The sequence below is a fragment of the Trachymyrmex septentrionalis genome, unplaced genomic scaffold, assembly GCF_001594115.1.
Source record: "Trachymyrmex septentrionalis isolate Tsep2-gDNA-1 unplaced genomic scaffold, Tsep1.0 scaffold97, whole genome shotgun sequence".
Lineage (NCBI taxonomy): Eukaryota > Metazoa > Arthropoda > Insecta > Hymenoptera > Formicidae > Trachymyrmex > Trachymyrmex septentrionalis.
Genome location: NW_017306160.1, coordinates 408930 through 431564, shown reverse-complemented (window position 1 = coordinate 431564; position 22635 = coordinate 408930). Strand labels below are relative to the sequence as shown.

Sequence of the window (22635 nt, the reverse complement as noted above, 5' to 3'; positions counted from 1 at the left end):
ACAGTGCATGGTGTAAAAATACAAGGTGTAAAGTCCTGCGCACAATAGAGGGAATAAGGAAATTAAAAAGATAAATAAAGAATAAACAATTTTAACATATCAGAAATCGGATACATCGGAATACACGGTTTCTGATATACGGTTGAAATCGTTTATTCTTTAGTATTGTTCAAATTCACTCTCCTATTGCGCATTCGCGGGAGTACTTCACCTTATATTCTTTTCATCATGCGTCATACGACATCTGATATTTATATCTGTTCTACAATAGCGTCGCAAGTCGTAAGCCGTAAAAAAATTGGCCAAGAAGAAAAATCGATAATTCATATTACATTATGATTAATTTCATATAGTTTAAGATTTAAAATAATTAAGACTTAGATAATGATTTATTGTAGAAAGCCTATTTAAGAATTCATAGGATCAATCATAGTCGATTTATTCTTCTTACATTCAACTGTGATTGATCAATTTCTTAAGGCTTAATGACGCGATCCCATAACGCGGAACGTATGCGCAATGCGGAATTGGCGGAACGCTTGTGATTGGTTTGGCCTCTTTTACGTTCGTTTCGTCGATTTTTATGTGCATGCAATGTACGGAATGATACGGAATTGCCGGAATTGTGAGGCTACTTTTACATGCAACGTCAGCCAATCAAATCATCTCATCTAGAATATAGCGCAGTAGATAATATAATTTGATAATACAATTTGATTAGTTGACGCAAGAGTAAAGATTGAAAATACCCCGATCAATTCAAATTTTGATAAAAATAGATTTAATTGATGCGTTTTTGCACGAAATGAACGAATCTGGCGGAAAAAAGTGTCGCGCTGTCTCGTGAACCGAGATATTAAACGTTAAGTCTCGTCTATAGTAGTCCCACAGACTGTTTCGCATGTCGCAAGAAGTAGCGTTATAGGAAAATTTATCGCATGTCAAAAGAGTGTCGCTAAATAAGCATTTACACCTTAGAACATACATACATACTGGAAGGTTACATACCATGCCGTATATAACCAATATAATAAAAATGTCTTCAACATCCATCCTTGCTGCATGCTTGTTTGCTGTGCGCTTGTGCGTGATGATACCGCGTAATTCGAACTTAAAACAATGTAGAATAGTTATTAAAATGTTATTTGAAATTTGAAAACGATGGGAAAGAATGTTTTCAGCTATCAAATTGTCGTCGTTGTTAATTATAATTATACATTTAAAATACACATATATTTTATATATTTATATAATTTAAATTAATTTAATACATAATCTTAAAGCTTAGCTTAAAATTATCTATGAAGTAAGTCTTACTCATGAAGCAATATTTTATTTTGCTTCATTAATATTTTAAAACATATAACGCAATAAATCCTATTTTTTAATAATTTTATATGCTTTTATTTCGCGAGCTTTAAAATTTAAACGTATGTACATATATGGATATTCATAATCGACGCATGCGCATTACGTATCATTCAGACAAGGACAAATAGATGTTGGTATCATTGACAGTCACCTATGGTCTTTCCAGTATGTATGCTCTAAGATCTATACAGAGAGAAACCTGAGAGAAGACACGACGGCCTAAACCTATAACCGCAAATACTGCCTTCTGATAAAGTGGATGTAAACTACATTAGCAACGTCCATTTTTCTTAGGATGCAAACCCATGAAGCGGAATAGCGGAACGCGGAACGAGAGCAGAACCAATCACGAGTTAAGACATAAGAGCGGAAAGACGTCATTGCCGGGTGACGGGTACCGGCCGGGAACAGCACAATTCCACTATGGTTGACAGTTGATAGTCCGATTTCGTGTTCGCGCTTTCTACACCATGAAATAGTTGTTAACGCCAATTCACAAATTCACTACCACATTAAAAGTTCCGCAAATGGCCGTGTTCAAACAGAATTCGAAATCTGACCAATCATAAGATCGCGACCCTCATGACTTGACTCTTATTGAAGGGACTCGAATTTCTAAAGCCCGATGTCCACGATGTTAGAAATTTGTCCGAGATCTTGGACAGAGAAAAAATTCACAAATCACATTTGAATAATTTGATCACATGACCATTACGATTAGTTAATTCTTTCTTCATCCGAGGTCTCGGACCGATTTCTAGCATCATGGACATAATGCTTAACAGTGGGTGCTTTCCAATTGCTTAACATATGTTAACATAAACGTACACAGGAATACACAAAGTGTATCATTGTGAACGATTCAATTAAAACTGGATGTGTACGCTGTGCATGGTTGAGAAGATGAGGATAGTGAAGAAATTCAGCGTGTGGAACGAAAGTAACAAAATCGTTCGCAGTCACAGGGACATTAAGTAACAAAATGTTTATTACAAAATTTGATTTATTAAAACTTCAGAAAGAACTGGAGGAACAAGAAAGAGTCTTAGCGGAAAGGGCGAAGCAACAAGAGCATCAGAGAAGCCTGTTGGCGATGGAGCGTCAACAACTAGCAGAAATGAGAGCGGAATTACGTTTTTATTACGTTAGTGGGAAGTGAAGGTTATGAACTTCTCTGCAACTTATGCATACCGGAAAAGCTGGCAAATCTCACAATGGAACGTCTTGCGGAAATTATGCAAAATCACCTGCAACCAAGTGAAATATCGCAGCGTTATAAATTCAAAGAATGCAAGCAGATGGCGGGAGAGGACATTAAGACGTATCTAGTCAAACTCAAAAAATTATCACATTGCCACTTTGGGGAACAGTTGGAGAACCACATTCGGGACCAGTTCATATGGGGTCTGGCTAATAAGGGGATCAAGAGGTTGCTGGAAGAACAACAGTTGACGTATGCCAAGGCGATGGAGATTAGTACAAGCATGGAGATGGCAGGTGGAGCTGCAGACATGGTGAATGCGGCAAACAGCAAAAGCAGCGCACTCAATTTAATTGATAAGAAAAAGAAAGTGGTAACCTGTTATTGTTGCGGAAAAAAGGGTCACATATCGAAAGAGTTATGCATGTAACGCGTGCGGGAAAAAGGGTCATTTAGAGATTGTTTGTAAAACTAAAGTGTAAAGGGGAGAAAGGTAATAACCGGAAATAAAAACGAGCGGATGGAAAGACTAAAAATAAAGTCCGAATCATTATTTAGAAGAGTCCGAAAGCAATAATGAGAGCTTAAATAACTTGTTTTATAGCAACGATATAGATGATAGTAAAATGCTTGGTAATATAGAACCACTGAAAATAAGCCTGAAGGTAGGAAATATAGCACTGTTGTTCGAAACTTATACAGGATCGCCGATCTCTGCAATATCAAAGAGAGATTTCGATAAGTTTAAGCTGTTTGAGAATGCGGTAATGAAGAAAACATTTAGCCTATCAGCAGATAGAGTTAGATGAGGAATCAAAATCATTAGTCACGATAACAACTCATAAGAGTTTGTTTAGAAGTAATTATTTGAGTTTCGTAATAGCATCAGCGCCTGGTTTGTTCCAGCGCGAAATGGAAAAAATTTTACAGGACTTGGACAAGGTCACAATATTCTTCGATTTAGTTATTACAGGAGCTATGAAAGAAGAGCATGATCAAAATATAACGAGAGTGTTACAAAAAGTACAAGATTGTGGATTAACTTTAAGTAGAAATTAATGTGCATTTGCGCAAAACAGCATTGAATTTTTGGGATTTGAGTTAAGCGCCAGGGGCATTCAAGCTTCAAGCAGGAAAGTTAATGCAATCTTGAATATTAAAAAATCCAAGAACTTAACGGAATTCAAATCGGTTTTGGGTATGATTAATTATTACTTCAAATTTATTAAAAATTATGCAGACATGGTAGGGCCGCTGTATGAGCTTTTTAAAAAAAATAGGAAATGGGATTGGACAAAGGAGCAAGAGTTAGCTTTTAAAAAAGCTAAAGAGTTGAAAGAGACGAAGGAACATACTTATCTAAAAGTAATCGGTGAAGAGGTGCAAAATGTGGAGTAAAGCGGTTCGCAAGGAAACAAGTAAAGATGCAATTTTGAGGAGAGTTCGAGATTTTGTAATGCGGGGTTGGCCTGATAAAGTACACGATTGCCTGAAGCCATTCCATAGTCGTCGTTTAGAATTAACACTGGAAGAAGATTGCGTAATGTGGGGACCGCATTATTATATTCCACAATCTTTGAGAGCTAACTTACTAGAAGAGATCCACGAGGCTCATCTCGGGGTAGTTAAAATGAAGACGTCGGTCCTATTTTTGATGGCCTGGTTTATATAGGGACATCGAAGAGATAATAAAGACATGTAAAGAGTGCTTAGAGAACGCAAACGATTCCCCAAAGGCTTCGTTACATGTATGGAAGTTGCCTCAGGGTCCAAATCATCGTATACAGATTTTTGCGGACCGATTAGCGGTCATATCTCGTGATAATCGATGCGTACTCGAAATGGATTGATATTAACGAAATGTGCGATATTTCTTCGGAATCTACAATTAGAGCTTTAAAAGAGAATATAAGCATATGGGAGCTGCCACACCATTTTGTCTGATGGTCCGGCATTTCCGAACGAGTAGTTTTGAGAGTATTGCGAAATGCTATAAAACATATGAATACCTTATCATCCTGCGTCAAACGGGGCGACTGAGAACGCCGTGTGCACTTTTAAAAAAAAGATTAAAATATTACTTAAGGATAATGCAAGACAGGATGCCTTATGTAAATATTTATTCTATTATCGCTCGACACCGCATTGTACGATGGAAAAGACACCAGCCAAATTGCACTTAAACAGACGTTTGAGAACGCGATTGGATGTTATTAAGCCCGATATTAGAAGTAGGATTAAGCAGAAGCAAGGCAATCAACGTTTTTTTAAGGGCAATCGTGCAATTACTTTTGGAGACAACGACTCCGTGATGACTAAAGATTATAGGACAAAGTCGTGGAGACAGGCAATTGTTGAGCAAATTAGTCCGGTTACTTATAATGTTAGAACGGATGACGGACGTATCTGGAGACGTCGCACTGATCAACTGTGGGCATGTAATTTGTGTTTACCCGAATCTTGTATGATCGAGGCCTCGGAGCTACCGGAAGACGGTATTTTGCCGGATAGAAGTATTTCTGTAACCCCTAACGTGAAGAATAACGGTGATAAGGAGGGGACATTATCGATTAGTTGTAATGTTAGCGAGTACAAGATCATTGTGAATGGTGATATAAGCGCGCACAGCCCGGGCGAAATAACATCGACGAAATTTTCGAGAACAATAAGTACCCGCACTGAAGTCTGGCGACATTCAAGCCGAGTACCGAAGCCTCGAAAAATCTTAAACTTATAAGTGGATTTGTATTTTCTTTTTTATTTTGTTTGTTCTTTCAAATTAAGTGTGCAGGAAATTATAGTGTTAGTCGCTATCACTAGATGTAGAAAGCGCTACTAGAGTATTTTCTGTTCTTCCCGAGCGGTGCTGTTGTAAGATGGCGTGATGAGCGTAAGAGAAGCGGTAAAAGAATTCCCGCCTATATTGTAATTGCGATGCCAGGAAAAATGTGAGATTTACTATAAGGAAATCTAAAAAAATCTTCATAGATGTGTATCTTGCCTATTTATTTGTTGTAGTGACTTTTCCGAAGCGTGTAAACATTACAAGAACTAGTGTGCATTCAGTATACTTTAAAACTGTTGTAGACAAATCGACATAAATATATATGTTCAATAAGAATATAAAAATAAATTAAATCGTAAGATATTCATTTTATTGTGCTATTTGATAAAATATACATTGACATTGATTATAAAATTCGCTAATCACTCATTCGGCAACCATTTATAACTATCACTCAGTGTCATGATTGGTCATTGCGATGGCCAATCAACATGTTTAACACCAGTCATGCATTTTAATTGGTAGAATCCAAGCTCTCACTGAGGCCTACTGTCTGTATCATCATCGTAGCCAATACGGTGGCAAGATTATAATCTAAGCTGAAAACCAATAGGAAACCGATCATTGTGTGCCGCCGGCTTTATTCCTCCTGCTGTGCCATAATCTTTGACCTGGCTTGCATGACGTCGATATGCATCAGTATCTAACAACGAATGGACTTAATAGACCGTACTTTTGTTCTGTATTCACTACAGAAATAATCCACGGTAAGGAAAAAGAAGTTATCCCATTCGTTACTATTATGTGAGAACGCGTGGCTAAAATTAAGACAAAATGGCGGACTGATACAACACTTTTAATGCGCCTTAGGTATGTTATTTTGTCTGTTGAGCTATATATTCCGACAGGGAGACGAATTGCGGAGCAAATAGGGAAACTCAACCGACTATTTCGTTTCGCGCGAGTGATATTCAGTGATTAATTTAGTTCCACACGAGTTGAGGCTTCATTTGACCTCGATTTCGTGGCGCCAAAATTTATTTCTATACAATCACAAACATGACCTCAGTTATCCGGTTGCGTTAGCTGACCTCAGTGACGACTAGTGGCAATTTCATCTTTAATATTTGCTCACACATTAACGGAAGATGTCTACGCAGCCTAAAGCACGTGGTATGAAAAATTTTCATATATAAATAATTTTTAATTATTTAAGCTTGAATATTTGCCTCCTTTCCTTGATTATTCTCCTTCCCGCTGCAAATTTTCATAGGAAATTAATCCTGAAGCATTATGGAGCAAGATATAATAATGAAATATTGGAAATTGTAGAACTATGCATTTGTTTATAAGTAATATATTTTATGTATAACATCTCTGCAGTATACAAACACAATCGTTTATGTGTATACTGCATAAATAGATGCATATGTCATATGTATTGTTATTACAGTTACGTATGCCTCAATGCCTTCATGTCAATTTCCTATGAGACACTATCTTATAATTTTTAAATAAAATCATGTTTTTTTACAGATATAATTATTTTATTGAAAATATCGACATATACATATGAATGTACACAATTTGAGTAGAGTTGAGTTTAAAACAACAACAAAATAACATATATATTTAATATTAGATAATAAAATTGTTTAAACTGTCTTTTCATAGAAGAATAAGCAATTTTAGATTTCATTATTTGGCTAAGGTTTCTTCATTGTTTGAAGTTGTTTATGACTACGTTCTGATATTCACTGCCAATGTTGTAACTATACAGTAGTTACGCTATAGATTTTCAACATTGAACATCGGAACGCTCTCTATATATTTATCTGAAGATCGTTTTTTGTTTCTTTCATTGTTTGTTAAAACTCATGTATCAGAAAAACAAATCCAATTGTGTATCAGACGTTAAGAGAGAAAGTCTATGTGTAATGGTAAAGTGATTTAACCTTTATGTCTAATTCACACTGGACGCAGTACGTGGGTGCAAACGTCAAACAGTGGAGCAGTAACTGTCAAAACAGTGGAGTAGCAACCAATCAGCAAGGCGATATTCTTTACACCACAAATATCCCCTCACTGATTGGTTGCTGCTCTGCTGCTTGACGCTTGCTGTGTCCAGTGTGAATTAGGCATTAGACAGCCAGCATTTTTTCATTAAAATAGTGATTCTTTTTTCTCAAAAATTTTGCTATATAAGTAACATACATATAGCGCAAAATTTTGAGATTTGTGCAGAGCCAAAAATGACTTTTCCAGTCAGGAACATACGATCAAATATATAAAATGTTTATTTTTTAAAAAATAGTGTATTTTGAGGGTTTCTGGTATTGCTGATTCCAATTCTGAGCATAGATGTATAAAATTTCAAGCCCTAAGCACAATATTGACAACATAAATGAATATAAATATATAGACTCATGTAGAGAACTTTTCTTTAATATTAACCAGAGTTAACACATGGATGTAGAAAATTTGTAGCTCCTTCTTGACTTTTTTTTTGTTTAGTCTTTTAAATTTATTTTTTGTATTTTTTTTATCTTTTTATATATTTTAATTTTTTTTGTATATTTTTTAATACTATTTTTTATATATATTTTGCAACATGTATAAAATTATGTTTAATACAATATTAATATTGAAAATACCACCAAAAATGATAGTATTTTAAACCACACTTAAAAGCCACAAAAGTGACTTCCCCGACTGTCTAAAAGTTAAAAATGGCAGTTTAATCAGTCTTATTGTGTTTAACACTAAATATGTATGTAAGTTTGTTATTGTTTTAAACTTAAGCTGTTTTCTCTTAAATAGGGTATTAACATTATAAACATTCATATGTCGATCTTTTCAATAAAATAATTGCATCTGTAATTCGATCTATATATATATACAGCATCGAAAGTTTTCAAAAATTACCTCAGAAATTTTTCAACTGAAAAGTGAAACATTTCATAAAAATTGCGAAATATGTCTGCAATTTCTGAGACAGCTCTGGAATGGCAAAATGTCCGCAATTCTTACACATGAGACCTTGTTGGAAGGTTAATAAAATGTTACAGAAAGAATCTGCAATTTTTTTGAAATATTACTAAAAAGGATTTCTATTATAGGTTCTAATGAATTTAATTATTTAAGAATAAAAAGCCTTTGAAAGCCAGTAGGGAGCCTTGGATGTTATTGCAATTAAGTTTTATTGTATATAATAATTGAATAAACGTTTCAATCCTTGGTTTGAATCCTCTTCAGCAAATATATTAATGATAAATCTCAATCTTAATTGAAGGCTTCAAAGAATAAATCGTAGGAAGGTAGAAAGCCAATGTGAACCAGCACAAGTTGTTGGTGTGTAACAATACCATATATTCAGAAATGAAATAATTACAGATGTTTCGATCCATATTATTGGTCATCTTCAATGTAATTTTTGAAACAATTCAATTGTAAAATATGTAATTGAGACAATTCAATTATATAATATATAATTTTATCCAGAGATCGGAATTAGAGTAATATTTTTAGCTTCGATTAACGATTACTTAGATAATCAGTAATTAAAAGAAAATTTAATACTCGATTAATATTTAATTACTCGATTAATCACTAATCAAAAAAAGAAATATTTAATTATTCAATTAATCAAATAATCAAAAACATAATTTTTTAATTACTTCATTAATCAGTAATTAGAATGTAAATAATTTTAATAATTGAAGTAATCTGTAATCAGGCTTAAAATTTTTCAATAATTCCATTACTCAATAATCAGTGTCAAATATTTTTTGATTATTTTTTTTTTTTTGCGAGAAAAAAAATAATTAACTCTGTCTACAATCTCTGTTTTTTCTCGCTGTTTAACGATGAAAAATCTTGATATCTTTAGACGATCTGTATGATTTTTATTGATTTTTATTTGCAACATGACTATACACCTTGTAATTTTTTAATATCTGTTGACGATTTATATTTATCGCGACATAAATAAATACTTTATAACTTTATTCTTAGAGTTCCAACATTTAAATATTATATGTTAATTTTAAAATTTTGATTCAATTTGGCTGATGAAGACTTATAGTCGAAACGTTCCATGTTATCTATCTACGACATCGAATATTAATTTGTGATGTAAAGTGAAATTTTATATATATTTTTTTTTAATTAGATCTTTCTTTTGCTCTTTTTTTTACCTATCTACTTTTTTAATTTTCGATTTTGATTACCGTTTATCCAAGTAATCGTTAATCGAAGGTAAAAATATTACTCTAATGTTGATCCCTGATTTTATTATGTATTATATATTATATGTTAGTTTATTATGTCATCTTATATTAATTTTTAACGCATTGAAAATATTAATGAGTTTATTAAATAAAATTGTCCAGTTGGCTTCCTTTTTTTGTATTTACCACGATCTTGCAATATCCAATTGATATTTTAAGTATTTTCTACGTCACATTAAATATATTTCTTGGTGTCATCACCCCCCCCCCTTTTTTGAGGCAGGGGAAATGCCTATGCATACCCTCAGTTCCGCAGGAACGGAACCGAGGGTTATGTGAAACTCGCATCTATTAAACTCCGCCGGTATCTTTCATTAACCTGTTCGCAGGGGCGCCTTGGGCACGCGTGCAGCATTATTTCAGGCCTATAGGCCAACATAGCTGATCGGCCCTTCTCGCGATGACCTTTCTTACAGACCACCGGTGCCTTGAGAAGGGCATCGTCTTTTCCACACGCGAGGAGGGGACACTAGCCCCCCATCCCCTCTCGCCATAGCCTCGCCTCCTCTCAGTGTTGTGAGATGGGGCAAAGCCGACACACAGTGGTACCGATCTAAATATAGGCGATCGAAAATGAACTTTTCAACTTTTTCGTTAAAAAATAAATTTCTTGTAAAATAATTCCTATTTAGTGTGTAAAATTTTAGAAGTAACAGTATTTTTTCCAAAAGAAAATATTAAGTTATAATTAACAATAAAATTTAAAAAAGATGTTTTATCTTCCTTCGGTTAAATTAATGAAATAATCAATACATCATTGAATAAGATATTTTAAACTAATAATGTGCAAATTATATTATTCTTTTAAAGTTAAATTATTATTAAATTTACTTCTAAATAATTATTTCAATAAAAACAATTTTTTATAATGAACATATAATTTGACTTTACAAAAAAAGAAATAAAAAAGAATTCACAAATGAGAATGCATTATAGACATTAAATAATTTTTTTAATTTCTTTATAGAAGATCTGCAGAGACTTGCAGAAGTAAGAATTATTAACTCTTATGTACACTCACACGCGAAAAAAAAAACCAATGAAGCAAAAACGATTCTTTCAATGTTGAATAATTTGGTGAAAAAAAATCGTACAGAGGTTTATAAAATATATAATAATAATAAACCAAATTGAAGGTTAAGATTCACACTTTTGATTGCTGCAAACCGCATTTTTATGTGATCCTTACTTCACGCCATAGACATTTGTAAAATTTATACAAAATTTTCATATTTGACGGATATCCATTTGTGTCCGTATAGCTCATATAGGATCAGTCAGATTGAAATATCAATAGATTTCGAAAGTAGAGATTTCAAGCTTTAAAAGGCTTTTTTAAACATCTCGCTACGATGATTTTTCACTGAGTTATTGCTATTTGAAAATATTAAAAATTTGTGCAAAAATTTAGTAGTCCGTTTTTTTTGCCCACTAAATTTTTGCACAAATTTTTGGAGCTACACGGATATAAATGGATACCCATCAAATGTGAAAATTTTGTACAAATTTTACAAATGTCTATGGCGTGAAATAAAGATCACACAAAAATGCGGTTTACAGAAATCAAAAGTGTGAATCTTAACTTTCAATTTGCTTTTTTATAGACCTCTGTACGATTTTTTTTCACTGAGTTATTCAACATTGAAGCAAACAGGATCGTTTTTGCTTCGTCTTTTTTTTTTATATGAGACATAAGAGTTGATAATTCTTACTTCTGCAAGCTGCAGATCCTCTATAAAGAAAAGTAGTTAAAAAATCATTATTTAATGTCTAATGCATCCTCATTTGTAAGTTCTTTTTTATTCCTTTTTTTTTTGTAAAGTTAAATTGTATGTTTATTATAAAAAATTAATTGCTTTTATTGAAGAATTAATTGTTTTAATATACGATGCAATAAATAAATGTATTCTTACTTATGTATTTTTTATTCAGACAGTTGTTAACTACCATCGCAATACTTACGTAACGCTGCCAATTTCTCTGAAAATTTCATTTTTGTGAAGTTTACAGAAATATTGATAGCTGTCAAAAGACTATTTTTTTAAATCCCATTTAAAGCAATATTAAATTTCAAGGCCCCACACAATGAACGGAAAAATTCAGCCGATCCACGCTGTAATTCTTAATCAGTTTTAAAGTTTTTTTTTATTTGCTCGATATTGAATGAGTTATACTCTAACTAAATTTAGTGCCCATTCTGCGTAAATTTTGATTACAGTTTAATGAATATTCGTTATATCGTATAATATTTTGATTCTTTTGCTCACTTCATTGGATAATATTTACTTTGGACCATAATCAAAATTTACGCAAAATGGACACTAAATTTAGTTCATTTAATTTCGAGTATATTAAAAAAAACTTTAAAATTGGTTAAGAATTTGAGCGTTGGAATTTTGTTCAAAGGTACTTTACTGTCCAAAGGTACTTTACCGTCTATCCGTGTTTCAGTGGATCGGATTAAAATTGTTGAAAAAATTTAAAAAAATATAGTGTTATTTATTTATTTATTTATTTTTTAATATTTCACCGCATTAAGGGAATTCTAAAGCGAAATTCGAGCTGCGACGAGTCACCAGAGGTCGCGCCGCGCGCCGTGCATTGACATGTTTTTATATATGTACTACCACATCAATATCTCACGCAACCTATGATACTCGCAGTTGCACATTCGTGTCAATTTTCATATAACCAATTTGTCACGATAAAGCATCTAAGTCTAATTCTAAGAACTCGACGTTATTTTTTCATGTAAACTTTGTGTCTGGGAACCATTATTTCGTACGTACAGGTTGCAAAGCATTCATTTCAAGCAAATGTTGTCACGACTTGACAGCTGAGACCCTATGTTTTACTAAGAAATAGTAAAAAAATATGTCAATTTTGAAATTTTTGATTGTTCTAGGCATAGATTCCACTTCCCAGATACGTATTAATGCATATACTTTAGTCCTGGAGAAGGATTTTTGAATCGGTAAAAGAGGAAAAAAGTATTTGTTATACAAAAATTACATGATTTAATCAGTAAAACAGGATGCTTTAGAATTTCCTTAAGGGATTCCTATCAATTGAATTTTAAATGTTAAAATAACAACCATCCTGTACGTACGTACGCACATGATATGCATATGCATAAAAAATATATTATTTAATTAAACTGATGAAATTTGTCGTCTAATTACACGTTTCGATCTACATTGTGTCATTCTCAATATTTACCAAATTAAAAAATATCCATAACGATTATTAAAATCGTAGTATAAGTGCAAAAAAAACATGGGTTAGCGCATCGAATCGTTTTAGAGTGAAAACTAAATTAAGTTCTCGAAAAGTTCTCAATTATTTCCCAATTTTCGCAATCAAGATATTAATTTTTAAAGCGTCGAATATCCGCCATCGCAATTGCTTGGCGCGCTGGGAGTGGGGACTGTCTAGTTGTCAAGCGCCCCACGCTGCCGCGAGCCTCCATGACCGTGGTCCGACTCATGCTGACACTCATAAGCATCGTTTAACATTTGACAAACAACAAGGATGAAATGATTTTTAAGCATTGTGATTGTGAATCGGATCGCGGTCCATGTCATCATGACTTGACCGGCGCGCCTGCCAAACTTCCCACTCTTATTCGGCTATCTTTAACGATTAATATCTCGTTAACTATTGCGAGCATTGCAAAATGGTAGAGTATATTTAAGAATTATTTATTAAATATATTTTATTAAAAAAAAATTTTTTATTGAATAAAATAATTTTATTAAAATAAAATATAAATCTTTTGATAAAATATTAGGTTGAGTAAAAAGTCATCGCGTATTTTTTAGCTCAAAGTTGTATATACAATATCTTCGTCAATAATGAATGAAATTCGAATTTAAAAAAAGGGTTTTAAAGCTTGAAATCTCTACTTTTATCACCTTTTTTAAGTTTATATGAGTTTGATAATTTTTACATACCAAAAACTACGAGCTGAAAAAGACGAAAAATTTTCTTCTCACTTTGTGGATTTGTAACGTGTCCAAAACGAATTTGAGAAAATTTTCGATTACCTATCGTGAAAGCTTGATACTTTCCCTACAAAATCGTTTTTTTTTAAAATTCCTACGACTTTTGATTACTGAGTTATCGCGGATTAAATAAAAGAATTATTTTGACTTTAATTGCTCATAACTCCATTAAAAATTGTCGTATCGTATAATTTAAAAAAGAGATTTTTAAAGCTGAAACTTTACTCTATCAAGATATATTTATATTGTTGGTAAGAAAGTAATTGCGGTTTTTACTGATAGATGTCTTTTAAAAAAACGCGATGACTTTTTACTTAACCTAATATATAATAAAATAAAAATTTTAAAGTAATCAAGTTTTATATATATATATATACACATATATATGTATATATATATTCACATACATATATATTCATATATCTTTTGTAATCATCAAGTCGCAGTTATAATCGGTTCAATGTTGTTCGTAAATAGTATAATTTAAATATAATTTGAAATAAAATTTTGATTATAGGGGGGATGTGTAGAAAAATAGTGACAATCATACAAAGATAAAAATTTATGAAGATTTATGACACATAAGACATTATTTCTTTTTCACATAAATATCTACTTTAAAAATAAAACAAATATATTTTTATAAAATTTATTCATTCATATATAGTGACTCACATTAATATTCGAACATCATAATAATAGTGAAACTATTATTTTTGAAATATAGTTTTTATAGAATTAAGAAATTACAGTTTTTTAATCATTGGAAATGCTCATTATAGATGTAAAAAACATTAATTTTCTTTATTTAACTAATGTAGTTTTCAATATAAAAAATAAATAAGTTCATCCTTAATTTAGAATCGCAAAACTATTCGGACACTCAATATATTTTATATTTACTGACTCTCGAAAATTAAATTTTAGTTTATTCCTTATTTGTTTACCGTATAATATGTGACTTATTTCATATTGAATTGAGTTAACCTCATTTCCCCAAGATCACACAAGTTAAGTGAAAATGGGACGTAAAGGCAAAAATAGTTCACTTGATAAACGCCAACTTGTTATTTTTCATTATAAAAAAGGCAAATCATATCGAAAAATTGGTAAATTAATAAATTTGAGTAAGAGTACGGTAGCAGATATTGTAAAAAGATATGTCCGTGAAGATCGCATTGAATCAATACCTCAGAAAGGACGTCCATGATTACTTGACTCACATGATAAATGTAAAATGATTAAGAAAATAAAAGTAAATCCTAGATTAACTGCTAAAAAATTGACCTCAGAATTATACAAAGAGACTAGGAAGAAAGTACATCCTGATACAATTCGTCGAGCATTAAAAGAAAGTGGTTACAACGGTAAGAGAGGTGCTCGTAAAAAGTCATTCATAAATGAAGCAAATCGGAAAAAAAAATTCGCCAAAGAATTTATTTTTCTTCGTAACAGTCGGATTACGTCTACAAGATCAAAAGAACTAAAATTACGATTAAAAGAAGAATGGACGTGCATTATACCAGGTTATTTAACAAAAATTATTTCTAACATACCTAAACATTTGCAGCATGTTATTAAACAAAAAGGTTATCCAACAAAATATTAAAATTATTATCACATTTCGTTTATATATATTTATATTATTATATCTTGTTAAGTTCTGAATATTTTTGATACCAAAATTAAGCAAAATTCTGTCTATAGTTTAATATACTCGAAACTGTATCGTATAAATTATAGGAATAAAATATATTTCTAATAATTATAATGAATTTTTTAATTTAAAACAAAAGCTGTAAATTTCTTACTCCAACAATTATGTTTAGAAGGTATAAGAATAATTTCTAAAGTATCATGATGTATATTAATATGAATATTAATGCGAGTCACTATACAAAAATTTTTGCAATTAAAGTAAACAACTCAAAATGATGCTAAACTGACTCGTGATTGATCCAAAAATGACTTTATAAACATTTTGAAGCCATTTCAACATGATGATTTTTTGTTTTGTTTAAATATATTTTTCAATTTATTGCATATGATAAATTGTAGAAACATTTATGTTAAAGCATTATATGACACATTGCAGAATCCTTCTAGAATTATTGCACAGGAGATGTGGAAGGTTGAAACATTTCTGAAAATTTTATGCAACAATCGGTGCTATATGGGGGGAGATAATGATATCTTTATAATAAACAGAAGTTTTGAATCTTTCTTTGTTGTAGGTCCAGGGAGACCACCAAAATTGAAGAACATTCCTTGCACGTGGTGTGGAGAAACTAAACTACCATTGAAGTATGTTCTTCCCACGCAGAATGGCAAGAAGGAATTTTGTTCAGAAACTTGTCTGTCCGAATCTCGCAAAACCTATGCAAGGACTGTTTGTGTGCAATGCGAAAATGTGATAGCGATGAGGGTTACACCTTTTAGACTGGAACAAAAAGATGCTCCACCAAAGGATTTCTGTTCTGCATACTGTTTAAATGTGCATCAGAAAAAAGAAACACAAGCAGACACAAAGAAAAGTGAGTAACTGTAGTTTTGCATAAATCTACACAAACTTATATAGCAATTCAAACAATTTTTAACAAATTGAAACAAATGTTTAATTTATAGACAGCAGTGATCCATCGTTACTGTCTCCTGCTCCATCTCCAGCTTCATCTGGATTGCCAAGCAATAATAATGCGCAGACGATACAACCTTACACAAACACAAATAATCACACGACTGTATCTCGTCCACCAACAACATCTACTGGAACATCTACTGCATCGTTGCAATATGAAGCCTTTCAGACTTTCGATTGGGATCTTTATTTAAAAGAAACAAACAGCAAAGCAGCTTCACTCGAGTGCTTCAAGCAGGTACAGCGGTACAGCATACTGCAGTTTGATCTGTCGATATATAATTTTTATTTAATGTTACTGCAGAATATATAAGTTCAGTGCTTGTTTACCGCTTACACATTGTACATTATATATTATTTTGATTTCAGCATGAAGTTCCACCAACAAATGAATTTAAGATTAATATGAAATTGGAAGCATTAGATCCACGAAACTTGACATCAACTTGTATCGCCACAGTAGTAGGTGTTCTGGGACCGCGATTAAGATTAAGATTAGATGGCTCTGATAACAAGAATGATTTCTGGCGGTTGGTCGATAGTAACGAAATACATCCGATAGGCCACTGTGAGAAATCTGGCGGGATGCTTCAGCCGCCACTAGGCTTCCGGATGAATGCTTCTAGTTGGCCAATGTTCCTCCTAAAAACTTTAAATGGTGCCGAAATGGCACCGGCTAAAGTATTCAAACGTGAACCAAAGACGCCACGCTCTAATTTGTTTGAGGTTGGACACAAATTAGAAGCAATCGATAAAAAGAATCCACAGCTTATATGCACTGCAACCGTTGGCGCAGTTAATGAGGACCAGATACATATTACGTTTGATGGTTGGCGCGGTGCTTTTGATTACTGGTGTCGTTATGATTCTCGAGATATTTTCCCTGCAGGGTGGTGTTTTAAAAGTGGACATCCATTGCAGCCACCAAGACAAAAATGTACGCATAAATATTTTATAATTTGTAAAGTAACTGTATAATTATACAAATTCATTAATGCATATATCTCTTAATCTCTTATCTTCTTTACAGTATTTAAATATTTTTAATCCATATTTTTTAACGTATTTAATTTTAATCTTACAGCAGGTTCAAACAAGGGATTTAGAGGGTCTAAAGCCAACAGTAATGTTTTTCTTGTAATGGCGGTTGGTTCTGGAAATAACAATAACAGAGAATCTGCAGTTGCATTAGTAACACCTGCAGGCTCCAATGCACCATTACAGCCAGCTACAGAACCTGACACTAGCACAATCAATACCAAACCGCTTGAAAATGGTAAGTAAATTATAATTCTATATCAGGATATGGACACTTTGCTATGAAAAGTCAAGCCCTATTTCTGCGTCATTTGAGCGAATAGATAGTTTTGGGAATTATAAATTTCAGCATTCCTGCTCGATCGATACTGTTAACATGATTCAGGGCTCCTATTTTAGAAGAGTATCGTACGAAAAACTAAGTAAAAAACTAAGTAAATAGTATATGTAACGCATATATATAACTAAAATATTTCCTTAGATTTTCGTATGCAATACTTATGTCGATGGCATACGATGCTTATTTTCCTGCTGGATTGCTAGCTGAATTAGAATTTTACCACCGTATTGGCTGCGATATTGGCATTGACAGTACCGCAGCCAATACAGTGGCAAGATTCTAATCCAGTAGGAAAACAAGCATCGTGTACCATTGGCTTTATTTTTAGAAATTCAGTTTTTATTTTAGCTGATCCCAGATCGGAAGTATCAGAACGTAGTTAGAATCAAACGTAATCAAACGTGATTTTTGGTAACACTTTTTAGGCTTTCACATTATTCACATTATCTTAAAAGATACTAGAAGATTTGCGGGTTATCACCGTGTTTCTATCCATGTAGTTTCTGGTTGTGGTGATTGCGCAAATAAAGTGATGATTCTTTGATTGTTGATGTGCACAAATAAAATGCTGTTAGTCCGCTATACATTTGCGAATCTGTTGTTCGCTGTTCACAGATACATCAGAATAAATAAATACATGAATCAGAATAAATTACAAAGGAGGATGTTGAATTATAGTATCACAGGTTTAATTATAATTATAGATGTATGTATCTGTGGACAACGAATGACAGATTCGCGAATATATAGCGCACTAACAGCATTTTATTTGTAACAATCAAAGAATCATGGCGCAGAAGGGCGATATTTATCTATACCCGATTCTACAATCAATTCAGGTGATATGCTATATTTTCTACAAGAAACGATAAAGTTCATGCAAAAAATTTTTAATGATTTAATTGTATATTGCAGTTACGCTTTATGTCAACCATAAATGTCACTGTGGGCCATATTTTGATATTCGAAAAGTAAAAGTCCTGCCAGCGCAATTTGGTCCTGGTCCTATGACAAATATTGCAAGAGACATCTTCCAAGCATTTTTAATGGCAGCCTTGAATCCCAAGCAAATGTTGGGTTTACTGAGAAATGGTGATGGCGAAACTGTAACTTTGAGTATGGGAACTTTGAAAAAACCTGCAGCTGTTAAATTATCTCATTTTTTGGAAGAAGAAGACTTCTATACATACATTAGACAGCAACTGGAGGACCTTCGTACATGTGAATACATGTTAACTAAAAGAAAAGAATCTTGTAGCAAATGTCTCACATCTTTGCTACAACAACCACAATCCACTAATGATGAAGAAACAAATGATTCTATAGGAGAAAAACGAAGGTGGTCATCGGAAAGTCAACAAAACTTAACGCCAACTCAGCAACAGCATGTTCAACAAACTCCTGTGCAGAGTATAAATCATTCTACAGAATCATCTCCTACATCTGCGAAGCAACCTCGCAAATCTATTCCCGGTATTTCATATTTATTATAAAGCTTTGTTATAACATAGTCCACCAAGAAAATCTGCGACAAGCAGGGCCAGTATTTCTTAATAAATTCAAGGTTGCTGAATCCAAATCCGCCAGCGAAAGATGCCCATCACGTCAGGTTTTTGAGATAAATTGAATAATATTAGCAAAAAACAGCTTTTTTATGATATTTATCACTTTTTTTGTGACCAAACAAAATTTTATTTTTTAATTTTATTAACGCCATTACTCTTCACCTTTAAAAGAAATTTGCATTTTTTACTGTGCGATTTTTTGTTATTGAGTTGTGAACGTTTGTTGAAATGTAAAATAGCGGATCCAAATTAATGAATTGAAATCAGAAAATAGATAAATTTATATCAAAATAATATCTATTTTCATCAATTTAGTCCATGTTAAGTCTACCATTTCGAATTTCGTAATTTTGAATTCAGATTCATAAGCAGCGACTGCCATTTTACATTTCAGAAAATGTTCATAATTCGAAAAAAATGCACAGTAAAAAATGGAAATTTCTTTTAAAAGTGAAGATTAACTCTTTAGAATGGCGTTAATGAAATTGAAAAACAAAAATTTTGTTTGACTATAATAAAACGGTAAATATGGCAAACAAAATGTTGTTTATACTATTCATAATTTTTCTCAAGAACCTAATGCGATGGATATCTTTCGCTGGCTGGATTTGGATTCAGCGACTTTGAATTTATTAAGAAATACTGGTTCTGCTTGCCGCAGAAAAAAAAAGATCAAATTTTATTGAACAGTTTAATTAATGATAACCTGCGAATTATAAAGATATTTATAATTATTATTTAAGAACATATAGTAGATAGTTATATTACTTTATTGTTTAGGATAATATAATACGCTATCTTGAAAGCTTGAATATGAAATTAATTAGCATTTTTGTGAAGTGACATACTGATTAAGAAATATATTTACGTATAGAATTGGAAGCAGCGACGTCTACTACTCAATCAAATGAAGCCTCTGGAAGTCGCACTCTTCCCATTGAACCAGCAGAATGGACTATTGAAGATGTAATACATTTTATTGCCATTACAGATCCAATATTAGGACAACATGCAGATTTATTCAAGAAGCATGTGAGTTAAATATAAAGGCATTCAATATTTTACTTTATCATAAACGACAATAATTTTTAGGAAATTGATGGCAAAGCCCTACTTCTTCTCAATAGTGATATGATGATGAAGTATATGGGACTAAAACTTGGGCCAGCACTTAAGATTTGTAATTTGGTAAACCGTATTAAAGGTAGAAGACATACACATATGTGATTTTATCATATATAAATAATGTATGATCTGAAATACATGCGTTTTATGCATTTCAATCTATGAATTAAATTCGTTGTCAATAAGAAGAATTTATGTGGTTTTTTATTATCTTTTGAATTATATTCTAATATTAATTTTAAAATTTAGATTAGGAAACATGAAAATTAAACTTGAAAATTTTTAATTCGTCAGACTATTATTTTATTATTTCAGAAAAGTATAAATTTGTATTAATTAGTTGTAATACAAGTATTTTTTAAATAAATTTACCATTGCCCAATAAGTATTAGATTAGCATAATGGGATTCCATGTATTAGATAAGCAGTGATAAAACATAAATCTAATATAATTTTTACATATTCTTATATGTGTATACGCACACTCGCACGTACGCGCGCGACAGACACACACACACACACATACACGCATTCACACACTCACAAGAGATAACGATGTTTCATATACCTACTTGTAAATATAGCGTGTTTTCAGCAACGGAATACAATCATACACTGTATGACACAGTAATAGCGTCGACTTGTAGCTTAATAGCAAAATGTTGCTTTTCTATTTCAGAGTGAAAAAGGTATCGTATATCTATGTCCGAATATAATCTTGAAATTTTTTACCAGAGTATTACTCCTAGAAAAATAAATGGTAATGTAAAAAATTTGGTGTTCATAAAGTATAAAAAGAGGACACAGTATTTTAGTCGTGTATGATTGTATCGGTTATATTATAGCTGAAAAACATAAATCGTACACTGTGTTACACAGGGTTGCCTGTATACGTTGCTGGAAAACATCTATTGTCGTATCGTATGTTATGTTGCAGTGCTATGAAATACATATATTGTAAACGAGATATTTGTCTTGTACTACTTTTATAAGTAATTCATGATTAATCACATTAAAACTTTTTTAATACTTTATCTTGGTTTATATACATTATGACATTAGTGCTATATTTAGTTTGAGCATTATTTATACATACATCCCAATCGACTTAATATTTCAACAGTTTTTTAAATTAAAAAATTAATGTTTTCTCCTAAAATGTAAGTAGATCATAAATTTGCATTACACTATAAACGAATTTAAACATTTAAACACATATACCTTCTAACGTATAAAAAAATTAATACAATATGTGTTGATTGCTTTTTTCCATTGTGTGATAGTTTTTTTTTTATTATATAAGATAAACTACAAATATTTCGGAACATTTTAAAAGTTACATTATAAAATTAGTTAACTATGTATGACTTATCATTACATTACTACTGTGATATTCTCCGTAACTTGTACAGCAATCTCTCATGTTTCGCAATAGAATCTGCAAATAAATTACAGTTTATACACAATACATGAAAATTACTATCTCTTTATTTATAGCTCCATAAATTTATTTTCGTTTTCATTTCTATCATAAAATCCAAAAAGTATCATATCTTTTATTTATATGAAATTATTCTTGTGAATATACAAAGATTAAATGTATGTTATGATTTATACATTGTCTCAAAAATTTTTAAGCTTTTTTTTTACTATAGAACTATGATTGTTAAAATACAGAATTATTTTCTAGAAAATTTACTTTCTATAGAGTTGTATTTCTCCCTCTACGTTACATTATTTATTTACTATAATAAAAAATGGGAGTTTTTGAGAAAAATAATATAATAAAAAATGAATATAATCTCAAGATATTCTAGTACTTGATTAGCCGTGTTCACTTAATGTAATTTTCTGTGATGTTTTTTCTTCTGAAATTGAAAATAAAGTTGAAAGGACATTTAAAGTTCCCGATTTTAGTCGTCGCGACCATAGCGGAATAATGTTTCCATGTTTTTACGTCATTTACTTTTTACGACTATTTCTTGATTCATGAGAGATAAGAAATAATTTCTGTTCATTTTTAAAGTTTAAATGCGATTATTTTATTTTTTTAAATTCTCTTTATTCATGGGTCTTCTATCTCTTTATTTACAAATGGTATGCAAGAAATTGTAATAAAGTATATATTTCTCAAATTATGAAATATATATTTACAATATAACTATAAATAATTTATTTTGTTTAAATAACGAGAAAAGTTATATGAATAATTATATTAACATCTTTGATTGTTTATAATCTTTCGATTATTTATTATTAAAATATTTTAATTTAAATAT

The 22635-nt window shown here is 31.7% G+C and overlaps 1 protein-coding gene across 3 annotated transcripts; it reads left to right on the top strand.

The window, feature by feature from the left end:
• Nucleotides 1-5982: 5982 nt before the first annotated feature.
• On the top strand, nt 5983-20518 carry LOC108756331 (polycomb protein Scm). 3 transcript variants are annotated; one of them, XM_018500072.1, is made up of 9 exons: nt 5983-6124; nt 6266-6530; nt 15885-16184; nt 16276-16526; nt 16658-17225; nt 17373-17564; nt 18582-19139; nt 20106-20263; nt 20324-20517. In XM_018500072.1, exons 2-9 carry the CDS (start codon nt 6506-6508, stop codon nt 20456-20458), a joined length of 2187 nt encoding a protein of 728 aa, XP_018355574.1. In that variant the 5' UTR covers nt 5983-6124; nt 6266-6505; the 3' UTR covers nt 20459-20517. The 3 variants fall into 3 exon arrangements, with proteins under 3 accessions (XP_018355574.1, XP_018355573.1, XP_018355572.1); XM_018500071.1 differs by having other exon boundaries at nt 6228-6530; XM_018500070.1 differs by lacking the exons at nt 5983-6124; nt 6266-6530 and adding an exon at nt 14864-15176 and having other exon boundaries at nt 20324-20518.
• Nucleotides 20519-22635: the final 2117 nt, after the last annotated feature.

Excerpts from the sequence above, each read along its gene's own strand:
- LOC108756331 (XM_018500070.1), top strand. The coding sequence starts at position 14,888 with ATGATTAAGAAAATAAAAGTAAATCCTAGATTAACTGCTAAAAAATTG. Across the intron at positions 17,226-17,372 it reads GCAGCCACCAAGACAAAAAT|CAGGTTCAAACAAGGGATTT; the intron begins GTACGCATAAAT and ends TTAATCTTACAG. Across the intron at positions 17,565-18,581 it reads TACCAAACCGCTTGAAAATG|TTACGCTTTATGTCAACCAT; the intron begins GTAAGTAAATTA and ends TGTATATTGCAG.